At 38.5% G+C, this 21,517-nt stretch overlaps 1 protein-coding gene across 1 annotated transcript in view; it reads right to left on the reverse strand.

Annotated features, from left to right (window-relative positions):
- LOC126355732 (RRP12-like protein) overlaps window positions 1-21,517 on the reverse strand; it is a 157,211-nt gene that overhangs the window by 121,592 nt on the left and 14,102 nt on the right. Inside the window, exons 2-3 of the mRNA XM_050006101.1 lie at window positions 13,961-14,135; window positions 1,445-1,571 (exon numbers count right to left, since the gene is read on the reverse strand). Coding sequence (XP_049862058.1) covers window positions 1,445-1,571; window positions 13,961-14,135 — 302 coding nt within the window. The remainder of the gene's footprint in view (window positions 1-1,444; window positions 1,572-13,960; window positions 14,136-21,517) is intronic.

A 21,517-nucleotide genomic window follows, 5' to 3' on the forward strand; every position in this document is an offset into this window, starting at 1 on the left:
TCTCCAAAAAGTAGCCCAAGCTGCTATAACAATGGATATCTCCATCAGAACACTTTTTTTCCCTCACTGCACTTTCTGTACCTGAATCCCTACGATTTCTGAATTCTTCCTACTGAATGGTGGCCCCTTGTGAATTGTCATTTAGTACATCTGTCTTGCAGGAGACTTCGCACAATTGTAAAATTCCAGTACAGTATGTTGAATGAACGTCAAAATCAGTGGCAGTACATTTTTTAATAATATATTTCCTTGGAGATTTCTTGATCACAGGTTTCCAATCTCTGTGCATCTGCACATATTCTCTATACTGTAATGTAGTGAAACACCACATGCATTTGCTGTAGCAGTTTGCAGTGCTAAGAAGATTCTCTCTCTTCTGGAGCTGTCTTTAAGGCCACAAAAAAAATTACACTTTGTAATATGACTCCATTTGTTTGGCTCTATGTGCCTTTTAAATGAGTCGTCTTACAGTATAGTATGTGATTTAAATCACAGCTCTCTCTGTGTATGTGCAACAGCCCCATAAAGTTAACACAAGCATGATCAGAATCAACAAAAAAGCTGTACCAATGGCAGCATGAATGAAGTGTAGCAATGCCACATTAACTCTGTATGTGACAGCTGTCCATTTTATCAAAGGGAAATTCAACTGTGAAAACTTACAAACCATGAGAAAGAACTGCTGGTCAGCACTTGTCTTCAGGTACACACAATACACACTCATGAAAGGGACATGCATTCCTGGTATTTGGAACAATTAGTTCCTTCCTCAGGGAAAGGAGGGGATCTTTGCCTACCATTGCCCTCAGCACAGGTAGGTCCCTCTCATCATGACATCAGTAGCCTGCCTTTCCTGTTTAACTTTCCCCAACCTATTCCTTTCTCCTCCTTGAGGAGGTAATTTCTAGTTCTAAAAGTCAGAAATGTATGTCACTTTTATATGCAGCACTAAACATTTTGCCTTCTGAAGGTACGAATTGGCCAACACTAGTGCCTCGCAATTTAAGATGACAGTTCAGCAGTCATTGCTTCTTATGATGATAGCTAGCAACTGTGGCAGAAAAGAAACTGTTGTAACAATGTGCATTTGGAATCACAGTCAACGTTAGACCAGACCACAGACTGCTCATTTGCAGTTATAAACGAAGGGAAAATGAGAGGTGGGAAAACTGCTGTCAGTGTCACTGTTCTCTAGTCTATCAAATCATATTTTCTTCAGAATACCTAAATATTTTACTGAAGTAGATCTATTACCAGAAACTTCAAGAAGATTTTAATTGGTTCTGAAATATAAATGAAATTAAATCAATCCAGAAAACTGAGTTAGTGTTTTTCCATTTAAATTTCTAATGTGTTGCGCTGTATTTCGAACATGCTTAGACTGTACTTAGTATTAAAATTACAAATTTGTATTAAAAGAAAAAAGGAACACAGAAGAGCTTACCAGTGCTGCAAAGTATTCCACAGATGACTCCCTTCCTTTATATGACTTAATGACCTCAGTAACTGCTGCTAATACAGCAAGCATTTCTTTATGAAGGGCAGAATCTGATCGGAAACCATTCAGGAGCCTGTATAACACATTAAATTCATTCTGTTTCACAGTTCTTACAGAACAGTTGTAAATATGTGATAAAATGTACAAACGAATTTCAACTTTTGATCATAATAACCAAAAATTCTGGACAACAGAGATAAAAGGAAGAAACACAAACACTGTTATAACTTGGCAGTCCTGGCCAGTTCCTTATGCATATAGCGTATTTTTTAAGTGACATGGTACAGCATGATTTCTGTTTTTTTCTTTGTGTGTACTATTGTACAATTTTGGTCTTAGAAAATTTTCAAGTGTATCGGCACAAAAATTCAATCATGTTACATAATGCCATACTAGTCCCTGCACATGTTACATGTGAATAACACCCACTGTAAATGTGCTTGTAAGTACAAGTGTAACTGTCATAAAATAAATGCATGTATGTCATGAATTTAAAATTACACATATTTCCATGTATGTGCCAATGCTGAGTTTCTGCACAGTTACTTGAGAATGTTAGAAGCTAAAATTGTGCAATAATACACAGCTGCAGGCGGTTTCAAATCATTTTAAAAATTTGGCACAGCTGTGGACCCTTGTTCAATGAAGGTTACAAAGAAGTAGTGATTACTGTGGCTTATCTACTGATGCTGGGTTCTTCATCGGAAAACTATTTGTGTGTAGCCAAATGTATAAAGCTGCCCTCCTTAATTATCCTGCATGTGATAAGGCAATCCAGTGAACTAGATGTTACACATTTGGTTTTCTTGTACTTGCAAGTGTCTACATTTACCCCTTGTAGTAGTTACGATAAGAAGGGTCAATGGTATACTACTAGGGATGAACTGTTAAGTGTGAAGTACAATGATGACTATTGCAATACCAATAGAAGCTTAATAGGTGAACGAAAAAAGCCTTAAAAATAAGCTCTGATCAACAAAGGTTTAAAGTGCAGCTCATCAATAGCAATTGACGTTATTCTTTGAACAATAAAGCAAGCTCCAGATATCTACACGTTAAAATTTATCTCCACAGTGATAAAATTGTCCAAACTTCGATTTCTCTCAAGTGTGATTAATCTGTCTTTGTTTAGTTAATTCACCTGAAGAAATATAGCAACCACAAACTTTACACATAGCTTTATTTATGACAAGAATATGAAAAAAGATATTAAATTGCAGCATTCTATATGAGCATGACACGACACGTTACCAACTACGAACTTGCACGAATAGCCACTGTCAAACTCTGACAAATTGCAAACTTGACCATCCCGTTTCTGAACACGCTACACACTACAACACAAATGGCTTCCACAGCTGCTTCACTACACAAGTCGTTTTGATACTCCCTTCCAGCACTAGTGGGAATTGTTCTCGAGCATATCTTGCACTCTCACAACCCTCCTGTCCTACATTTCCAGTAACCTGTTTCACACTGCTCCAACTTACCTTTTCCTTCTCTCTTCTGTCCCCACCGCTCCTTCCCCTTCAATATTGTGTACTGCCATATACCACCCCCCACCCATGAGGGCATTCTCTCTCTCTCTCTCTCTCTCTCTCTCTCTCTCTCTCTCTCTCTCTCTCTCCCCCCCCCCCCTCCCTTTTCCAACCCTTTCCCGTTCTCTTTCCTTTCGCTGTCTCTCCCTTCATCTTCTTTCCTCCTCTTACTTTCACCTTCTCTCTACCCCTGGCTTGGTCTACCCTCTTATCTCCTTTTGTCTTATTGTGCAGCCACTGTTTCATCTGTCTAATGACCTGCCTTATACCATACCACTACCTCCTCCTCACCTTTTGCATTCTTTCTACCCCCTTCCTATCTCCATCTACCCTGGCAATTGCCATCAATAATCAACAGTCACTCTTGCCACCGCCGCCGCATGTGTAACCGTTTGGGTGTCTGTGTGGTTGTGTATGTGAATGTGTGTATCTCTGCTACAGAAAAATTAAGAGGTCAAAAACTAGTGTAAATACTGTATTCTATCAATTGTTTCTCTGCACCACAAGTCAGTCAGCTACAGGTGAGGGGTTGCCTTTCCTTTATTTTACATATAAATAAGAGACTGCTACTCACCACGCAGAGGAAGTGCTGAGTGGCAGATAGGCACACCTAAAGAAGACTGATGCTACAGTGTATAGGAATGCTAGGGAAACAGACAGGGGGCTCATATAGGAAAGACACACTCGCACTTTTCTGAAGTTAAAATTTTGATAAGAAATTCAGTACAATCAGAGGAAATGGCAAGATGAAGCACATCTGCCATTGTGAACTAATCCCATACTTAGGAAACGGTCAAATCTCCATGAAGAGCACTAACAGGATTGTACCTTGGTGGAACAACAATCTTGTATTGCAAAGGAAGCAGGTAAGACGGCTGTTGAAGTTTGCAAGAAGTGAAGGACAATGGGCAAAATACTGGTAAGCCCTTGCTACTACGTAAGTAAAGCAATCACCTTGGAAGGCATTCTGCGAGGAACTGGAAGCTACAGCTGGCAGAAGCCTCCTTTATAAAATCCTTACAAGAACAGCAACAAATCCCGGAGGCACACTAATGAAGGAGGACAGTGAGATACAAGGACAGCACATGAGACTCTGGATGTGCTCCTCAAGACTCACTTCCCTTGTGCAATCTGAATGAGGATATACACCAATGGGAGACCTGGAAATCTGCCAGAGAATGTGTGGAAACGAGAAAATCCAGTTGTCAGTGGGGATGTTTCAACCATTGAAGTCCTCAGTCCCAGATGGAAATTTTCTGGCTCTAAATCATTCCTAATGTTTGGAGGACAGAGACGGTTGTTTTCATTCCAAAGACAAACAGAATTCATCATACCAAGGCTAAGAGTATAAAACTGATCACTCTGCCCTTCCTTTTAAAGAAACAAGAAAAGTGCATGTTAGGGAAAGGAGGTTAACTGAGGGTCTTCTACATGAAAACCAACTTGTGCATCAACAAGGCAAATCATGTGAAATAGCAGTTCACCACTTATTTGTTGAGAAGGTGGAAAAAGCTCTACACTTTCAGGAAACTGCTCTTTGCTTCTTCCTGGATATTCAGGGGACTTTTAGCAACACGACTTTCGAATCCATGGTTAAAAGTGCAGAAGAGCATGCCATTAAGACCACTATATGTGGATGGACTAAGACCGAGCTGAGTGAATGAAAGATAGAAGCCACCTTGAGGGATATTAAAACGGCAATAAACATCGCCAATGGTGTCCACAAGGTAGGGTTTTGTCCCCCCTACTGTGAAACCTACTGGTGAATGGACTGATTAAAGAGTGGAAAGGCAGAGGTTACTTTGGCTAGGATATGCAAATGAATTTAATCACAGTAACATTTGGCAAATTTGCCAATATGTTACAATAATGGCAAAATGTGCTCTGAACATTGTGCAAAGCTGGCATAGGAAACAGGACCTAAGGATTAGTCCCAAGAAAACAGATGTAGTACCGTTCAAGAGGAAGCACATCCAAATGTACGGGAATCTTAATCGCTTCGACAGAATTCTACCTGTAGAAGGGGTAGCAAAGTGGCTAGAGGTAACCTCAGATGCAAAACTAATGTGGATCTCTCACAAGTCCCAAGGCAAAAAAAGGTGCTCTCATGTGCATTAGAAGGGCTTGTGATAAAAACTGGGGTCCAAACCCAGGAGCATGTACGGGATATACAACACTGTAATGAGACCAATGATAATTTATGGAGCTACAGTAGTACAGTGGAATAAAGTAGAACAGAAGGTGGCTGCTAAGGAGCTTGGGAAGATGCAGAGATTAGCTGCTAGCCATAACAGGTATTTTAGTAGCACAACCACTACTGAAATTGAGATCAAACTGGGCATGCACATTTCATATTTTTGGGTTACAATGACAGCAGTGGAAGGGCATACAGGTTAAAAACTGGGAGCTTTAGAACATCTGGAGTCCCACACTAATATGACGAAAGTGATGAATATATAAATAGTTGGGGAAATGTCAGCTGACTACACAATAACTTCCATCTGCTTCAAGAAACTTGTCAGCATAATGACTGGAGATAGGGACCAGTGGAAGTATGAACCACGATTCAGGTCAGGAGAGAGAGTCTGGTTTACTGACAGATTGAAAATAGGGTATACAGCATAAACTAGATATCCATTCTCTTTAGGAATGCTGGCTATGGTATTCCAGGCAGATATATTCAGTATCAGAATCTGCATGGAGGAGAATTTACACTGGGCTTACAAGGATCAGAGTATCTGCACTCATTCAGGAAGCAAAGTATCAGCCCCTGCAATGAGGTCAAAGATCATTGCAAAAAGGCATCAATCCCTTGTTAGACCAGGGGAAAACAACAAGATATACATGCAGTGGCTCCCTTGTCATTCGGGAACAAGTGGTAATGAACAAGCTGATATGCTGGTCAGGGCAGAGGCAATGACGCTACTTGTCGGACCTGAATCTGTCTTGTCCTTTGAGACTGATTTCTTTTGAATCTGACATGTTTTCTTCATTGCTCAGCATAGAATTGATTAATCAGCCAACTAGTTGCACATAAACAGCAGGTTTCAACACCTACTCAGGGTGTCATCATCAGAATAAATATTGCTAAATCCTGGAACATAATACGTAGGAAATGAGATATAACCAAAAACATATTAATCGAGATGACAATTTTCATGACGCACAAAGGTTACTTATGTTGAACGACATTGCCAAAAAGCAATAGTAAATTTGGAACAACTATGCTCCTGGCAAAAGTGAAATATAACATTGCAGCCTTAGCCACATGTGCCCAGCTGGGAACACCATCAGACTGATCGGCCCAGTGGCTTACATTGCTGCCACAAAAGCAATATAAGTTGCGCTGACTATCAGGTGCGGACAGTAAAGTATCCATTTGAAACATTATAACAGAAGTACCTGAGAAGGACAAGACAGTTAATTTTAAAAACAATATATGAGAGCTTAATGTCTTTTTGAAAACACAGCAGTCAAGCAGGTGAAGTGTAACAGAGACAGGGTTTTAGGCTATACAGACATAACTATTACGTAAAGGACAGAATGACACAGAATTTTTTTACAAACAACTGTACAATCCAGAAATATTTGCATGAAGTTAACTTCAGCAGCATGTATCTATGAAGTTAGAAGAAAACTAAATTTCGAAACCAGAGGAAGGGAAATACGGTAAAAGTAGAGGAACCAAAATTCTGCTAGCAGTGCATTGAAGCCCTTGAAAACAATTTTTGTTACATAGCTGTAACTGTTCATTGAGGATGAGGCAATCATTCCTAGAAATATGCTTGAAAATCTCCAGCTATTCGAGTACATCTTTTCTGTATGTAAAATGGAAATTTCTTCAACACATTTCAGTTTGAGTCCGGAAATTAGAAGATGATCACAAAGGTGGAATTGTGTACATTAGTGCCTGTTTTCCCCAACAAATGTTCCTTGTACCTGTCACTAAAAGACCTTCCAATTTGTCTTATTTAATAAATGGGACACGTGTCCCGGGTGATTTTATACACTCCTGAATTGTGCATATCGGAGTAACTGTGGATTTGAGATTGTGGGTGAGATATTTTTGCAAGTTATTGTTTATGGAAAGGGCAACTTTGAATCCGTATTTTTTTTTTTAATCAGGAGACGATGAATTTTACACGAAATTGGGAACAGAAATTATAGAGAAAACATTTTTATACTCGTTACTGTCAGGAACAGCACCGCTTTCTACAGTGGTCCCATTAGCATCAGTTTTGACTTGAATATCTTGTCAACTAACATGGGATCATAGCCATTATGAACTTGAAATAGTTTTTATTATGTTCATCTCTTCATTAAGCTTGTCAGGTGACAAAGGCATAGAGACAGCATGATGAATAGTCAAAATCTAGTCAGTAAAATCAAAGATCTGCAGTGCGACCAAGATACTAAATTGTTTTCATTACACATTATGAACCTATATACTAATGTACCTGTTCAAACAACCATTGACATTGTTGAGAAAAACTTATGTACTTTTAAAAAAGATATTTCTCGTGAGCAAATCATTATCCTAATTTGTCTGCTAAGAATAGTAGTACAATACAACTATTTTGTTTTCAACGACAAATAAAGCCATTAGCCTGATGGTCTGGCAATGGTAACCCACTGGCAGGCATCTTGACCAATATTTTCATTAATTCCCTGGAAGAGAAATTCTTCAATAATTTCTCAACTGCTGAGCTTGTTATTTTGTCTTATGTTCAGTACATAGATAAATTATTGATCATATGAAGTGGCTGCTGGGAAGGAATCCAGCACTGGTTTGAAATATTGAATAGTCTTCATGAAAAAAGTAGCTTCACTTGTGAGTTAAAAAAATAATGACTGTCAGCTTCATTACTTGGACCTCAGTGTTGCTATTGTCGACAACAGACTTCCTTTCAGTATTTTTCAAAAAGCCACTAACGCAGATCAAATCGTGCCTGCTAGGTCAGTGGATCCTCATTCCCATAAGAAATGAGTATAAAAATGTTTTCTCGGTACCATTTCTACACCCTATTTCATATAAACTTTGCCATCTTCTGATTAAAAAAATATGGATTCAAAGTTGCCCTTTGCACAAATAATAAGTTGCAAAAAAGTCTCACCCACAATCTCAAGTAACAAATGTTGCTCCAATATACAATTCAGGAATATATAAAATCACTTGTGATACATGTCCCGTTTATTAAACAAGACAAACTGGAAGGTCTTTTAGTGGCAGGTACAAGGAATATTTGTTGGGAAGAAGAGGCACTAATGTACACAATTCCACCTTTGCTGATCATCTGCTAATGTCAAGACACAAAACGAAATGTGTTGAAGGAATTTCCATTTTACATACAGAAAAGCAAGGTCATAAGCTCGATCTATTCGAAGAGCTAGAGATTTTAAAGCATATTTCTAAGAATGATGGCCTCATCCTTAGAGAACAACTACGTAACAAACATTTTTGCAATGGTTCCATTGTACTGCTCGTAGATTTTGATTCCTCTTTTTTTACTATATTTTCCCTGCTTCTGGTTTCGAAACGCTATTTTCTTCTAATCTCATAGTTATGTGCTGCTGAAATACCTTCATGAAAATATTTTCTGTATTGTACAGTTGTATGTAAAAAACTTTCTTTTCATTCTGTTCTTTGCATAAAAGTAGTTTCCGTAAAGACTAAAAGATGGCGCTGTTACAGTTAATTTGCTTGACTACTGTGTATTTTCAAAAAGATATTAAGTTCTCTTTGTATATTGTTTATAAAATTAACTGTCTGGCTACATGCAGGCCATTCACAATGGTAGGTTTTGTATACAGATGCGAATAAATAATTCTTTTCCAAAACCTTGAACATATTACACAAATAGAAATTCTTCAATGGGATGCAAGGAGCTTTCAAGGAGAAACTTCTACCTTTTTCAGCTTTTCCCCAAATTAACTTTACTGTCTGTCATACTTTTTATATCAATAGGTATGTGATCAAAAATTTTGGTGGCGACACCATGCACCCTTTTTTTGTGCTGAAGTCAGCCTTGATGTGAAATAGTGAAAGCCGTTCTTTCTTCTAGTATTGTAGTTATGTATATCATTGTTGCTTCTGAACCTGCAATGGGTTATTTGAAGTACTCCGCAAGGGAATATAAATGCTGCACAGCACTAGTCAGTATTGTAACTCCTTAAACAGTCGTGTACTTGATTATATTGGGTAAGCGTAACATACTGCACATCCAACATGTTTTTGAGCACTGAAAAGTTTCTTTCTTTCTCAAAAATTAGTTACCTCAGAACATTATTCAGTGTGATACAACTGAATGAAAATATGCTACCTTACCGATTTTTTTCTCAATAAGATTTGCAATGATTTGAAGTGAAAATGGGGCTAAGCGAGTTCTTTTAAATGTCTTATTCCAGTTTACATTATCATCAATATGGATACCTAAAAATTTTGAAGCTTTCATACAAGTTATTATTTTCCCAAGTTAATACACTTACCACTGATGTACCTCTATTGATGTGCAGAACTGAATATATCGTGTCTTTTTGAAATGGAGAGAGAGAGACTATATTAAGACCATTAATTTCCACTTCTTCTATTCTGTGTATGTTTGGATTGATTACAATACCAGTGTGCTCTGCAAAAAGAACCAATTCCGCATATCAGATGTAAGGTTGTGTGTGTGTGTGTGGGTGTGTGTGTGTGTGTGTGTGTGTGTGTGTGTTTATATCTTGACACACTTCATGAAATCCTTCCCACTCCACCAAGAGTGTCTTTCTGCCGTCCACCAAACCTTCGGAACCTCTTGGTTCATCCCTATGAAATCCCCAAACCACCTTCCTTACCCTCTGGCTCCTACCCTTGCAACCGCCCCCGGTGTAAAACCTGTCCTATGCACCCTCCCACCACCACCTACTCCAGTCCTGTAACCCGGAAGGTGTACACGATCAAAGGGAGAGCCACGTGTGAAAGCACCCACGTGATTTACCAACTGACCTGCCTGCACTGTGACGCTTTCTATGTTGGAATGACCAGCAACAAACTGTCCATTCGCATGAATGGACACAGGCAGACAGTGTTTGTTGGTAATGAGGATCACCCTGTGGCTAAACATGCCTTGATGCACGGCCAGCACATCTTGGCACAGTGTTACACCGTCCGAGTTATCTGGATACTTCCCACCAACACCAACCTATCCGAACTCCGGAGATGGGAACTCGCCCTTCAATATATCCTCTCTTCTCGATTTCCGCCAGGCCTCAACCTCCGCTAATTTCAAGTTGCCGCCGCTCATACCTCACCTGTCTTTCAACAACTTCTTTGCCTCTACACTTCCGCCTCGACTGACATCTCTGCCCTTACTCTTTGCCTTTATATATGTCTGCTTGTGTCTGTGTATGTGCGGATGGATATATGTGTGTGTGTGTGTGTGTGTGTGTGTGTGCGCGAGTGTAAACCTGTCCTTTTTTTCCCTAAGGGAAGTCTTTCCGCTCCCGGGATTGGAATGACTCCTTACCCTCTCCCTTAAAACCCACATCCTTTCGTCTTTCCCTCTCCTTCCTGAAGAAGCAACCATCGGTTGCGAAAGCTAGTAACTCTGTTTGTGTGTATTGTTCATGTGCCTGTCTGCCGGCGCTTTCCCGCTTGGTAAGTCTTGGAATCTTTGTTTTTAATATATTTTTCCCATGTGGAAGCTTCTTTCTATTTTATATATATATATATGGCCTTTAAATATGTCTGCTTGTGTCTGTGTATGTGCGGATGGATATATGTGTGTGTGTGTGTGTGTGTGTGTGTGTGTGTGTGTGTGTGTGTGTGTGTGTGTGTGCGCGCGAGTGTACACCTGTCCTTTTTTTCCCCTAAGGGAAGTCTTTCCGCTCCCGGGATTGGAATGACTCCTTACCCTCTCCCTTAAAACCCACATCCTTTCATTTTTCCCTCTCCTTCCCTCTTTCCTGACGAAGCAACTGCCAGTTGCGAAAGCTCGTAATTCTGTGTGTGTGTTTGTGTGTTTTGTTCATGTGCCTGTCTGCCGGCGCTTTCCCGCTTGGTAAGTCTTGGAATCTTTGTTTTTAATATATATATATAAAATAGAAAGAAACTTCCACATGCGAAAAATATATTAAAAACAAAGATTCCAAGACTTACCAAGCGGGAAAGTGCCGGCAGATAGGCACAATGAACAAAACACACAAACACACACACAGAATTACTAGCTTTCGCAACCGATGGTTGCTTCTTCAGGAAGGAGAGGGAAAGACGAAAGGACGTGGTTTTTAAGGGAGAGGGTAAGGAGTCATTCCAATCCCGGGAGCGAAAAGACTTCCCTTAGGGGGAAAAAAAGGACAGGTGTACACTCACTCTCTCTCTCTCACACACACACACACACACACACACACACACACACACACACACACACACATCCATCCGCACCTGTCTACCGGCGCATTCCCGCTTGGTAAGTCTTGGAATCTTTGTTTTTAAAACAATAGTGGTAGACCTAAGATTGAGTCTTTTGAAACTTCTTACATGATTTCTGCCTCGTCAGAAGATTCTCCCCTGCTTACGTTGTTCGGACTGTTAGGTTAGATATGGCATCTATCTGTTAGCTGAAACATCAATTCTGTAAAATTTCAGTTTATCTAGGAGGATACTGTGACGAACACAGTCAAATGCCTTTAGGTAGGTCACATAAACACCAGTAAGTGCGATTTTGTCATTTAATGCTTGTAAAATTCAGTGTGTTGACACATAAAAGGCATTCACAGTTGGACAATTCTTATGAAATTCAAACTGTGATTTACTAAGGATATTAATGTTGCTCAGGTAGGATACTATACTAGAGTACATCACCTACTCCAAAAATTTAGAAAATGTGAGTAGTTGAAATGGGTCAGTAGCTGCTGTTCTCTTTCATATCACCTTCCTTAGGTAGGGGCTTAACAACAACATATTTCAATCTTGCTGAAAAATGCACTGAATTAGTAACGCATAACATACTTCAGAAAAGACGGTACATATAGTATTGTATGAGAACGGCTCTTTAGTACTCTGTTGGAGACACCATCAAATTCACATGAGCTTTCATGTTTGAATGAGAATGTATAATTTTCCTTATTTCAGAGGTATTTGAGATGTCTTTATTTCTGTATTTTATGAGTGCTCCTTTTTCAACATACTGCTTTGATTTTTCTATTGAAATGATTGTTTCTACATTTTCTACTACATTTAAGAAATGATTACAAAACATACTTGCTGTCCATTTAAATCAACAGTAACGTTACCCTGCTCTGACCTGTTGTCCTGTCTCTCACTTCACTAAGTTATTGTCAGCCTTACTTATTTCTGAGATAATGTGACATTCCTTGATTTTGATTACTGCTCTTTAAAATCTTTGCAATGTGCAACTACTGCATGACCTTTGTAGTGAAACAGATGATGGCATTAAATCTAATACATCCTATGTAAAATTCATATCACTATTTGAAAACAGCTTTTCTCATAAACTAATCACTAAGGACAAACTGTCATGCAAAACAGACCACTAGAGGGATTAAACATTCTCGTAGAAAGATTTACACTGAGGAAATCTATACTGGGAGGCACTATCTTGCACCTAATTATGTATCATCATCAGAGAGAGCATTTTGTGCTGGGCAGGAGCCTGTACAGTTATTTTCTTGCTTCACAATTCACCGAAGAAAACACTATCAGAGCTCTACTGCCTTTATTCACCAGTGTTGGAAATTTAATTAACGAAGTCAAACAGTAGGAGAAAAACAAGATTTCCCATCAATTTTTCCAATTACAACCTTTAGAAAATTAACATTGAAATCGACGGACTATTAACAGCTTCTTGTTGCTTGGCAGAGTGTAGTAAGGAATCTATATGCCTCATAAACAGTTTGAAAGTTCCCAGTGGGAATCTATACACAGTTACAACTTAAAGTGAACCATTTCTCAGTATTTCAACAATGGAAACTCCAGGTGGGATTATTAACAGTATAGGAAAAGACAGATTGCTACTTACTGTAAAGAAGACGAGTTGCAGACAGGCAGGATTAAAAGACATGCACATTGAACTTTAGGCCACAGTCTTAGTCAGTAGAGAGAGAGAGAGAGAGAGAGAAAGAGAGAGAGAGAGAGACGCACACAAGGCAAGCACACCTCTTGTACACACAACTGCCAACTCCAGCATCTAGGGACGGAGACGCTGGAGTTAGCAGTTGTGCACGCATTAAGTGTGCTTGCCTTTGTGTGTGTGTGTGTGTGTGTGTGTGTGTGTGTGTCTTTTAATCATGTCTGTCTGCAACTTTACGTGTCTTCTTTACGGTAAGTAGCAATCTATTTTTCCCTCCATTGTTGATATTTCTCAGTATTAATTCACAAGCACTAAGTTCTTTGTGCCCATTCCTACAAAATATAATTGTTTCAATGTTTCTGAACTCACGTACTGCACCCATATTAGTTCTACATGAAGAAGACTAGAAAGTATAATTCTTTATATTTAATGTCTCTAACGTTGCAGTTATATGGTGTTCAGATAGGCAGAGGATGTCTTTCTACTCAGAGTGCTCTAAATCTTCCAAACAATTTATCTATGTAAGTCAATGCTTTGGAATAACTTCTGAACATGAAAACAAGTTTCATTCAGTGCCTGCTATGGCTATATTAACAGCGTTAAACATCATATTATACTACTGAACGATATTCATAATAGTTTACACAGCAAACACTATCCATCAAGTTGTTCATATGCTGAGCCGCGCGTGCGCGCGCACGCACGCGCACACACACACACACACACACACACACACACACACACACACACATATACCTTGTCTTGAAAACCTGAATAATGCAACATAATTATCTGACTTTAATATTTATTCTTGTACAAAATGCCTATTGTACTCAATGAAAGAACTCCCTTACCGACTAAATGACATGTTACTGCAACTACTCCAGTCACTTGCAAAGGTCTGAAATGTCTTGAAAGTTCCTCCAATTGTCCCTTCCTCAAAATCCCCGGCCACTGAAGATTCAGTATCCATTTTCGTTGTGAATGCATCATGCTTCTTAAGTGCCTCGGTTGTCAATCCACTCTGTCCTGAAAATAAAATATAACAACATTGATTCAATGTTTGTGTAACTTAGATGTCAGAACTAATGTCTTTTCAGGTAAGGCTGCATACACCAAGAAAACTTTTTCTTAAATCAAACATGGGAAAATTTTTCTTAAAAATATTACATGGTAAACCAGAGAAGGTAGACACAAAAACTTCACTACAGAAAGTATTAAACACATCTAACATTTTACTTCTGGTTTTATCCATCCACAAAACAATGGAAGAAGAAAGGGGAGAGATGAAATTTATTCTGAGCCCAGACATATGAGATAGATTTTAGCCAGGCTGGAAGGGGTGTGAAGATTATAGAGCTACCTCAAAGGGTAGGGAATATTGTATTTATATCGAGGTGGCACACATTTTAGATGATCTAATAACAATTAGTGAAGATAAACATTTTAAATTAGCAGCTGTTGAACTAACAAAACTAAACATTTAAGAAAATCATTCCATGTGTGTACCGTTCATCTAGGTAATGGCGAGTATTTTCTTTGACAAATTAAATGAAGTCCTGGAAAGAGACTCAGCCCCCAAAATTAACATAATATATGGAGACATGAATATTAACATAGGTGTTGAGGGTGAAATTGGTAATAACTTCCCAAACATTTTGAGCTCTTTTGGGGTGGCATATATAGCTAACACTGCTATGAGTGTATCAAGAAGTCCAACTTCAGATTTAGACCAAGTACCTACAGATACTGACAGAAAAAAATGTGAAGTATTTGTAATAGCCCTTGACATTCCAGACCATTACTGTCAGATAGAAAAGTTAAAGACAGGCTTGCCAAAACCTGCAAAACTGCAGGCCTACAAAAGAATCTTCTCAGAATGTAAGCTATATGGTTTTTAATGGGCATTGGCAAACCAAACCAGGGATATATCATTATCATCAATTTTCTACTATATTAGCAGGTCCTTTGCCTCTCCATTTTCTGGAATTCATTGCTTCCTTCTTAAGGCTTCTGTATGTTGCACCATCCATCGCGTCATCCAGTATCTGAAATCTGTTCCTTCCTCACTGCCTTTCCCCTTCTACATAACCTTCTAAAACTGTTTCTATCACAGTCATTCTTCTTACTATATGCCCAATCCAATTTCTTTTTTCTTCTTTTTATTACATCTAGTAATGTCTTTTCTCTTCCACTCTTCTCAGTACCTCTTCATTTTTTACTCTGTCCATCCAACTTATTATTTCCATCCTCCACCATGTCTACATCTCAAAAGCCTCCAACCTTTCTCTGTCTTTCTTCCTCAAAGTCCATGTTTCAGCAGCATACAGAAGAACAATCCCCACAAGATATTTTATGAGTCTTTTCCAGAGTTTTCTGTCTGACTGCTGTAGAAAATTCTCCTTTTCTTATAAAATGCCTCTTTTGTCATTGCTAACCTTGTTTTAATTCCTGAGCTGCACTTCCAGTCAGTGTCTATTCTGCTTCTGAGATACTTAAAAGTTTGCACCTGTTCTAATATTTCTCCATTCAGCATAATTTTTACTTCCTCGTAGTGCCAAGACTTTTGTTTTCTTTGTGTTAATTTTCATTCCACAATTTTTTTCTGTTTCCTTCAATGGTGTACACTAAATCCTGTAATTATTTTTCCCCTGTGGATAGGAGGAGTATGTCATCAGCAAACCTCAAACACCCTACTCTTCTTCCTCCAATTTCTACTCCTTTGTCATCTAATGAGCATTGGTCAATCATATTTTCAAAGTAGAGGTTGAAAAGGGTAGGTGATAGACAGCATCCTTGTCTTACTCCTTTTTCCTAGTCCAATCCAGTTTGTACTTTCTCCTCTCACTTCAACCGAGACTTTCTGATTAAAATATAATGAGTTTACAAGTCTTATGGTTTTCCGACCCACTCTTTTCCCTCATTATAGTCGCCAGCTTGTCCCAAGCCACATTCTCAAATGCCTTTTTTAGATCGATGAAGCACATATAGAGGTCTTTTCCTTTTTCAATAAACCTTTCTCCCAAGATTTGTAGAAGTCCTATCGCATCTCTCGTGCCTGTATTCCATCTAAAGACAAACTGTTCCTCACCAAGATTCACGTCCATTTCTTTTTCAAGTCTCTTATTAATTTTTCTTAACATCACCTTGGCTGGATGTGTAATAAGGCTGATTGTCCTGTGTGGAATCATAACTGTTGTCAGAAAGTCCTCAGGCCAATCACCATTGTCATATATTTTATTACATAACCTCAATATTTCTCCAATTCCAAGAAAACATATAATAAAACCTTGGCTAACTAAAGGAATAAGAATATCTTGCAACCGTAAAAGAGAACTGTATCTAACAGCAAGAGGGAGTACTGACCCCGAAATTGTTCAATATTATAAAAACTATTGTGCAGTACTAAGAAAAGTTATTAAAAAGTCCAGAAGCATGTGTATCATATCTGATATCAGTAACTCTGATAATAAAATTAAAGCAATTTGGAATATTATTGAAAGGGAAACAGGGCAATCAAGAGCACAGGAAGACTTTAGTGCCATAAAACTGAATGACAAGTGTACTAACAAACAATCAGAAATTGAAAATATTTTCAATAATCATTTTTTAAATGTTGTGGAGAAAATAGGATCTAGATATTCACTAGAAGAGGCAAGGCTTCTAATAGAAGAGGCCATACCTGTGCAGTTTGAAACAACCGTATTTCCACCTATCACTCCCTCTGAAATCGGTAAAATAATAAACTCACTGAAAAGTAAAAGCTCTTACAGAATTGATGGCATTTCCAGCAAGATACTTAAAGCTTGTTCCCCACAGATAAGTAGGATTCTCAGCCACGTATGTAATAGCTCTTTGGAGCAGGGTGTTTTCCCCAATAGACTGAAATATGCCATTGTGAAACCATTGTATAAAAAGGGGGATGTGACGGATGTCAACAACTATCGCCCAATCTCTCTTCTGACAGCTCTGTGAAAAATTTTTGAGAAAGTAATGTATTCAAGAGTAGCCTCCCATATTTGTAAAAATAAAGTACTAACAAAATGTCAGTTTGGTTTTCAGAAAGGCTTTTCAATAGAAAATGCTATATACGCTTTCACTGATCAAATATTAAATGCTCTGAATAACCGGACATCACCCATTGGTATTTTTTGTGGTCTCTCAAAGGCCTTTGATTGTGTAAATCATGGAATTCTTTTAGATAAGCTAAATCATTATGGTTTGAGGGGGGCAGTGCACAAATGGTTTAATTCATACTTAACTGGAAGAATGCAGAAAGTTGAAATAAATGGTTCATGTAATGTTAAAACAACAGCAGATTCCTCAAGCTGGGGGGCTATCAAGTACGGGGTCCCACAGGGTTCAGTCTTAGGTCCTTTACTGTTCTTGATATACATTAATGACTTACCAATCCACATTGATGAAGATGCAAAGTTAGTTCTTTTTGCTGATGATACAAGTATAGTAATAACATCCAAAAACCAAGAACTAAGTGACGTAATTGTAAATTATGTTTTTCACAAAATTATTGAGTGGTTCTCAGCAAACGGACTCTCTTTAAGTTTTGATAAAACACAGTATATACAGTTCCGTACAGTAAATGGCACAACTCCAGTAATAAATATGGACTTTGAACAGAAGTCTGTAGCTAAGGTAGAATTTTCAACATTTTTAGGTGTGGCCATTGATGAGAGGTTAAACTGGAAGCAACACACTGATGGTCTGCTGAAACGTTTGAGTTCAGCTACGTATGCTACTAGGGTTATTGCAAATTTTGGTGACAAGAATCTCAGCAAATTAGCTTACTATGCCTACTTTCATTCACTGCTTTCGTATGGCATCATATTCTGGGGTAATTCATTGTTGAGTAGGAAAGTATTCATTGCTCAAAAACGTGTAATCAGAATAATTGCTGGAGCCCACCCACGGTCATCCTGCAGACATCTATTTAAGGACCTAGGGATCCTCACAGTAACCTCACAGTATATATATTCACTTGTGAAATTTGTTGTTAATAATCCTACCCAGTTCAAAAGTAACAGCAGTGTGCATAGCTATAACACCAGGAGAAAGGATGATCATCACTATGCAGGGATAAATTAGACTTTGGCACAGAAAGGGGTAAATTATGCTGCCACTAAAGTCTTTGGTCACCTACCAAAGAGCATCAAAAGCCTGACAGATAGTCAACCAACATTTAAAAATAAATTAAAAGAATTTCTAGATGACAACTCCTACTCACTGGCAGAATTTTTAGATATAAATTAAGGGAAACAAAACTAGCTTAATCATTAGTGTCATGCAATATTTTGTGTACTGCAATATATTGTACACACATCTTTTATTAAGCTGACACGTTCCACATCATTACTAAGTGTCGTATTCATGATCTATGGAACAAGTATTAATCTAATCTAATCTTATTTCATCTTGGTTCAAGCATTTTAATATTTCTCCTGGTATCATATCTGTAACTACCGCTTTGCCGTTTTTCATTGCAGCTATAGCAGACTATACTTCTTCCATTATGATGGTTGGTCCTTTCTCGTCATCACTTACACTGTTGAGTGATTCAGGTTAAAGAGTTCCTGATTTGCAATCTGTGTAATATAGTTCTTTTAGATATTCTTCCCGTCTCTAGAGGACATTGTCACAATCTTTGTACACTACCTCTTCATCTCTACTCAAAATTTCCATAGTGGCACTTCCTGCTCTATTTTGACCCTGTGTCATAGTCTTTACTCAGATGTATAGTAAGTTGTATCTTTCCTTCCTATCCAGTTCTTCAATTGCATCACATTCCTCTTTTAGCCATGTTTTTCATAGCCTAATCTGTTTCTCTTCACAGTTCATTATTTAACCTTCAGTACATCTTTCTTGAATCTTCAGTGTTCTTGTTTTTAAATTTTCTTCCCTCCTCCATCTCGGATATCATTTCTCATGTGACCCATGGTTTTTTTTCCCTTTTCCCTTTTACATATCCTATATTTTGCTGTCCTGCTTTAATGATTCCTTCTTTCAGCATATTCCAGTACTCGTTAACATTATCAGGTGGTTCTCTGTCTGGTAATGTGTTTAGAAACTCACGTAACAGCATTTCTGTAATTTGTTCTTTGTTGGATCTTATCTTCTCTAGATCCCACTTCTTCACAATGGTCACCTTCTTCAGTTTATTCATTCTTATTTCTATTTCTGCCATAAATAAGTTGTGGTCTTTATTAATATCTGCACCTGGTAATGTGTGAACCTTCTTGATTCCATTCCTATATCTTTCTTCTAGTAGAATAAAATCAATTTGGTTTCTGTATTTATCCCCTTGGGATTTCCAAGTGTAGAGCCTCCCCTTGTGGTTATTGAACCTTGTATTTCCTACTACCAGCTGCCTTTCCCTGCAGAAGTCAATTAGCGCTTCACATCCATTATTTCTCTTTCCAAGACCATGACATTCTACTATGTTTCCCTCTTTCCCTTTTCCCACAATGGTGTTCCAGTCCCCCATTACTATTTTGCAGCATTTTTTATTTTCATCCATTATTCTCACTATTACATTGTATGTTTACTCTACAATTTGGTCATCATGTTCTGAAGTTGGCATATATACCTGGACAATCAGTAAACCTTTTTGCACTTCTTTCAGCCTTACACCAATAATCTGGTCATTTGCATAGTCCACATATTCCACCCATTTAGCCAATTCCTTTGTCATAATCATTCCTACTCCATTCATTCCTTTTACTTCTCCTCAGTAGTACAATACTTATTCCTCTGAATGTAACTCTCCACATCCATTCCATCTTACCTCAGCAACTCTTACGAGGTCCATATGATTCTTTTCCATCTCTATTTTAAGGTTTTCTAGTTTTCCTGCTTGTAGCAGAGTTCTAACATTCCAGGTATCAATTCTCATTTTGATTTTTTGGCTCCTTTCAAGTTGTCTCCCCCCCCCCCCCCCCCCCCCCCCGATCCGAATGGTGGCTATTTTACCTCAGGATACTGATTTAACATGAGAGGAAGCCATTATTGTGCATAAAATGGAGACTGCATTATGCAGGGAAGATAATCTGTAGTGGTATTCCATTGCCTTCCGCAGTTCTAGAGGCTGCCCCTAACAAGGGATATAGATGCCTTTCGCAGCCGCCCGCTCCGGGTCAGATGCTGCATGAGAAGTATAGGTTGGAAAATGAAAGATCCCTCGCCCTGGAAACCTAATAGAGTCAGGGTTGAAAAAGAACAAGAGTTCGCCGAGGGTGGCCAGATAGGGAAGATAAAAGTGAGGAGCCTGGCATAAGTAAATGGAAGCAATGCCAGGACACAGCTCGGGGCTCCGTGGCCGCTAGTCACATACTCACTAGGTGTGAGTCCCTGAGGGAATGTAAACCTATGTAGGAGGGTACTGCTTGCCACAAAAAATTATACAATAATAAATAATGCAGAAAATAGAAGCCAATTAGCATGGCATCTTATAAAACAAGAAACTAGAAAAGGAATCTACAAGTACGCTTATATAATAAGCAAAAGTGGGGATAGAATTTTAGAAAGTCCCCAGGAAATAGCAAATTTTGTAAATGATTATTTCTCCAGGACCGTGGAGTAGCTGCAGCAAAATCTTCCTAAAATACATGTAGCACTGACAGTGACTTTAGACAACACAGCTATTAAAAAATAATAATTCAGCAGGCACAGATGGAGTTCATTCCTCTGTTCTAAAGGTGTGCACAGATGGCATACAAGCCCTATTAACAGACATAATAAATGAGTCTTTTCATTTGAGTGTTTTTCCATAATACCTAAATCATGCTACAGTTGTGCCCTTATCATCATCATCAGGCTGGGTCTGTTTGGAACATAAGCATCACATGTAGTCCTATTACCCCATCATTCTGTGTTCACTCTGGTTCAGTCATCTCTCTCTCTCTCTCTCTCTCTCTCTCTCTCTCTCTCTCTGGCATTTCCTTCTCATTTCCATTTCATATATTGTCTTGGAAATCCTCATTTTCCTTCTCTTTAACTGTTCATACCATTGTACCCATGATGTTTCTGCAAGGGTCCCCCTTCTATTATTTCCCTTTCACTCCTATCCTATCTCTCTTTGTTACTCCTACCCTACTTCTGAGGAACTTCATTTCACATCTGCTTCTCTTTTCTTCATTACCCTTGTTTCAGATGCATAGGTCAACACTGGGATGCAGTAATTTATACGTAATGCTTCGTTGCTTTTTGTGTGACATCTTTGTTCCAAACCAAGCTCCTAACACCTCGCAGGAATGCTTTTGCCTGTCTGCCACATTCACTGATTTCTTTCTCATTTCTTCCATTTTTCTTTTTCACACTTCCCAAGTACTTGACACTCCACTTTCTTGAATTGTTTACTTCCAATCACTATTCCACCAGTTGGTCTTTCTCTCTTTCTA

The sequence above is a fragment of the Schistocerca gregaria genome, chromosome 3 (assembly GCF_023897955.1).
Source record: "Schistocerca gregaria isolate iqSchGreg1 chromosome 3, iqSchGreg1.2, whole genome shotgun sequence".
NCBI lineage: Eukaryota > Metazoa > Arthropoda > Insecta > Orthoptera > Acrididae > Schistocerca > Schistocerca gregaria.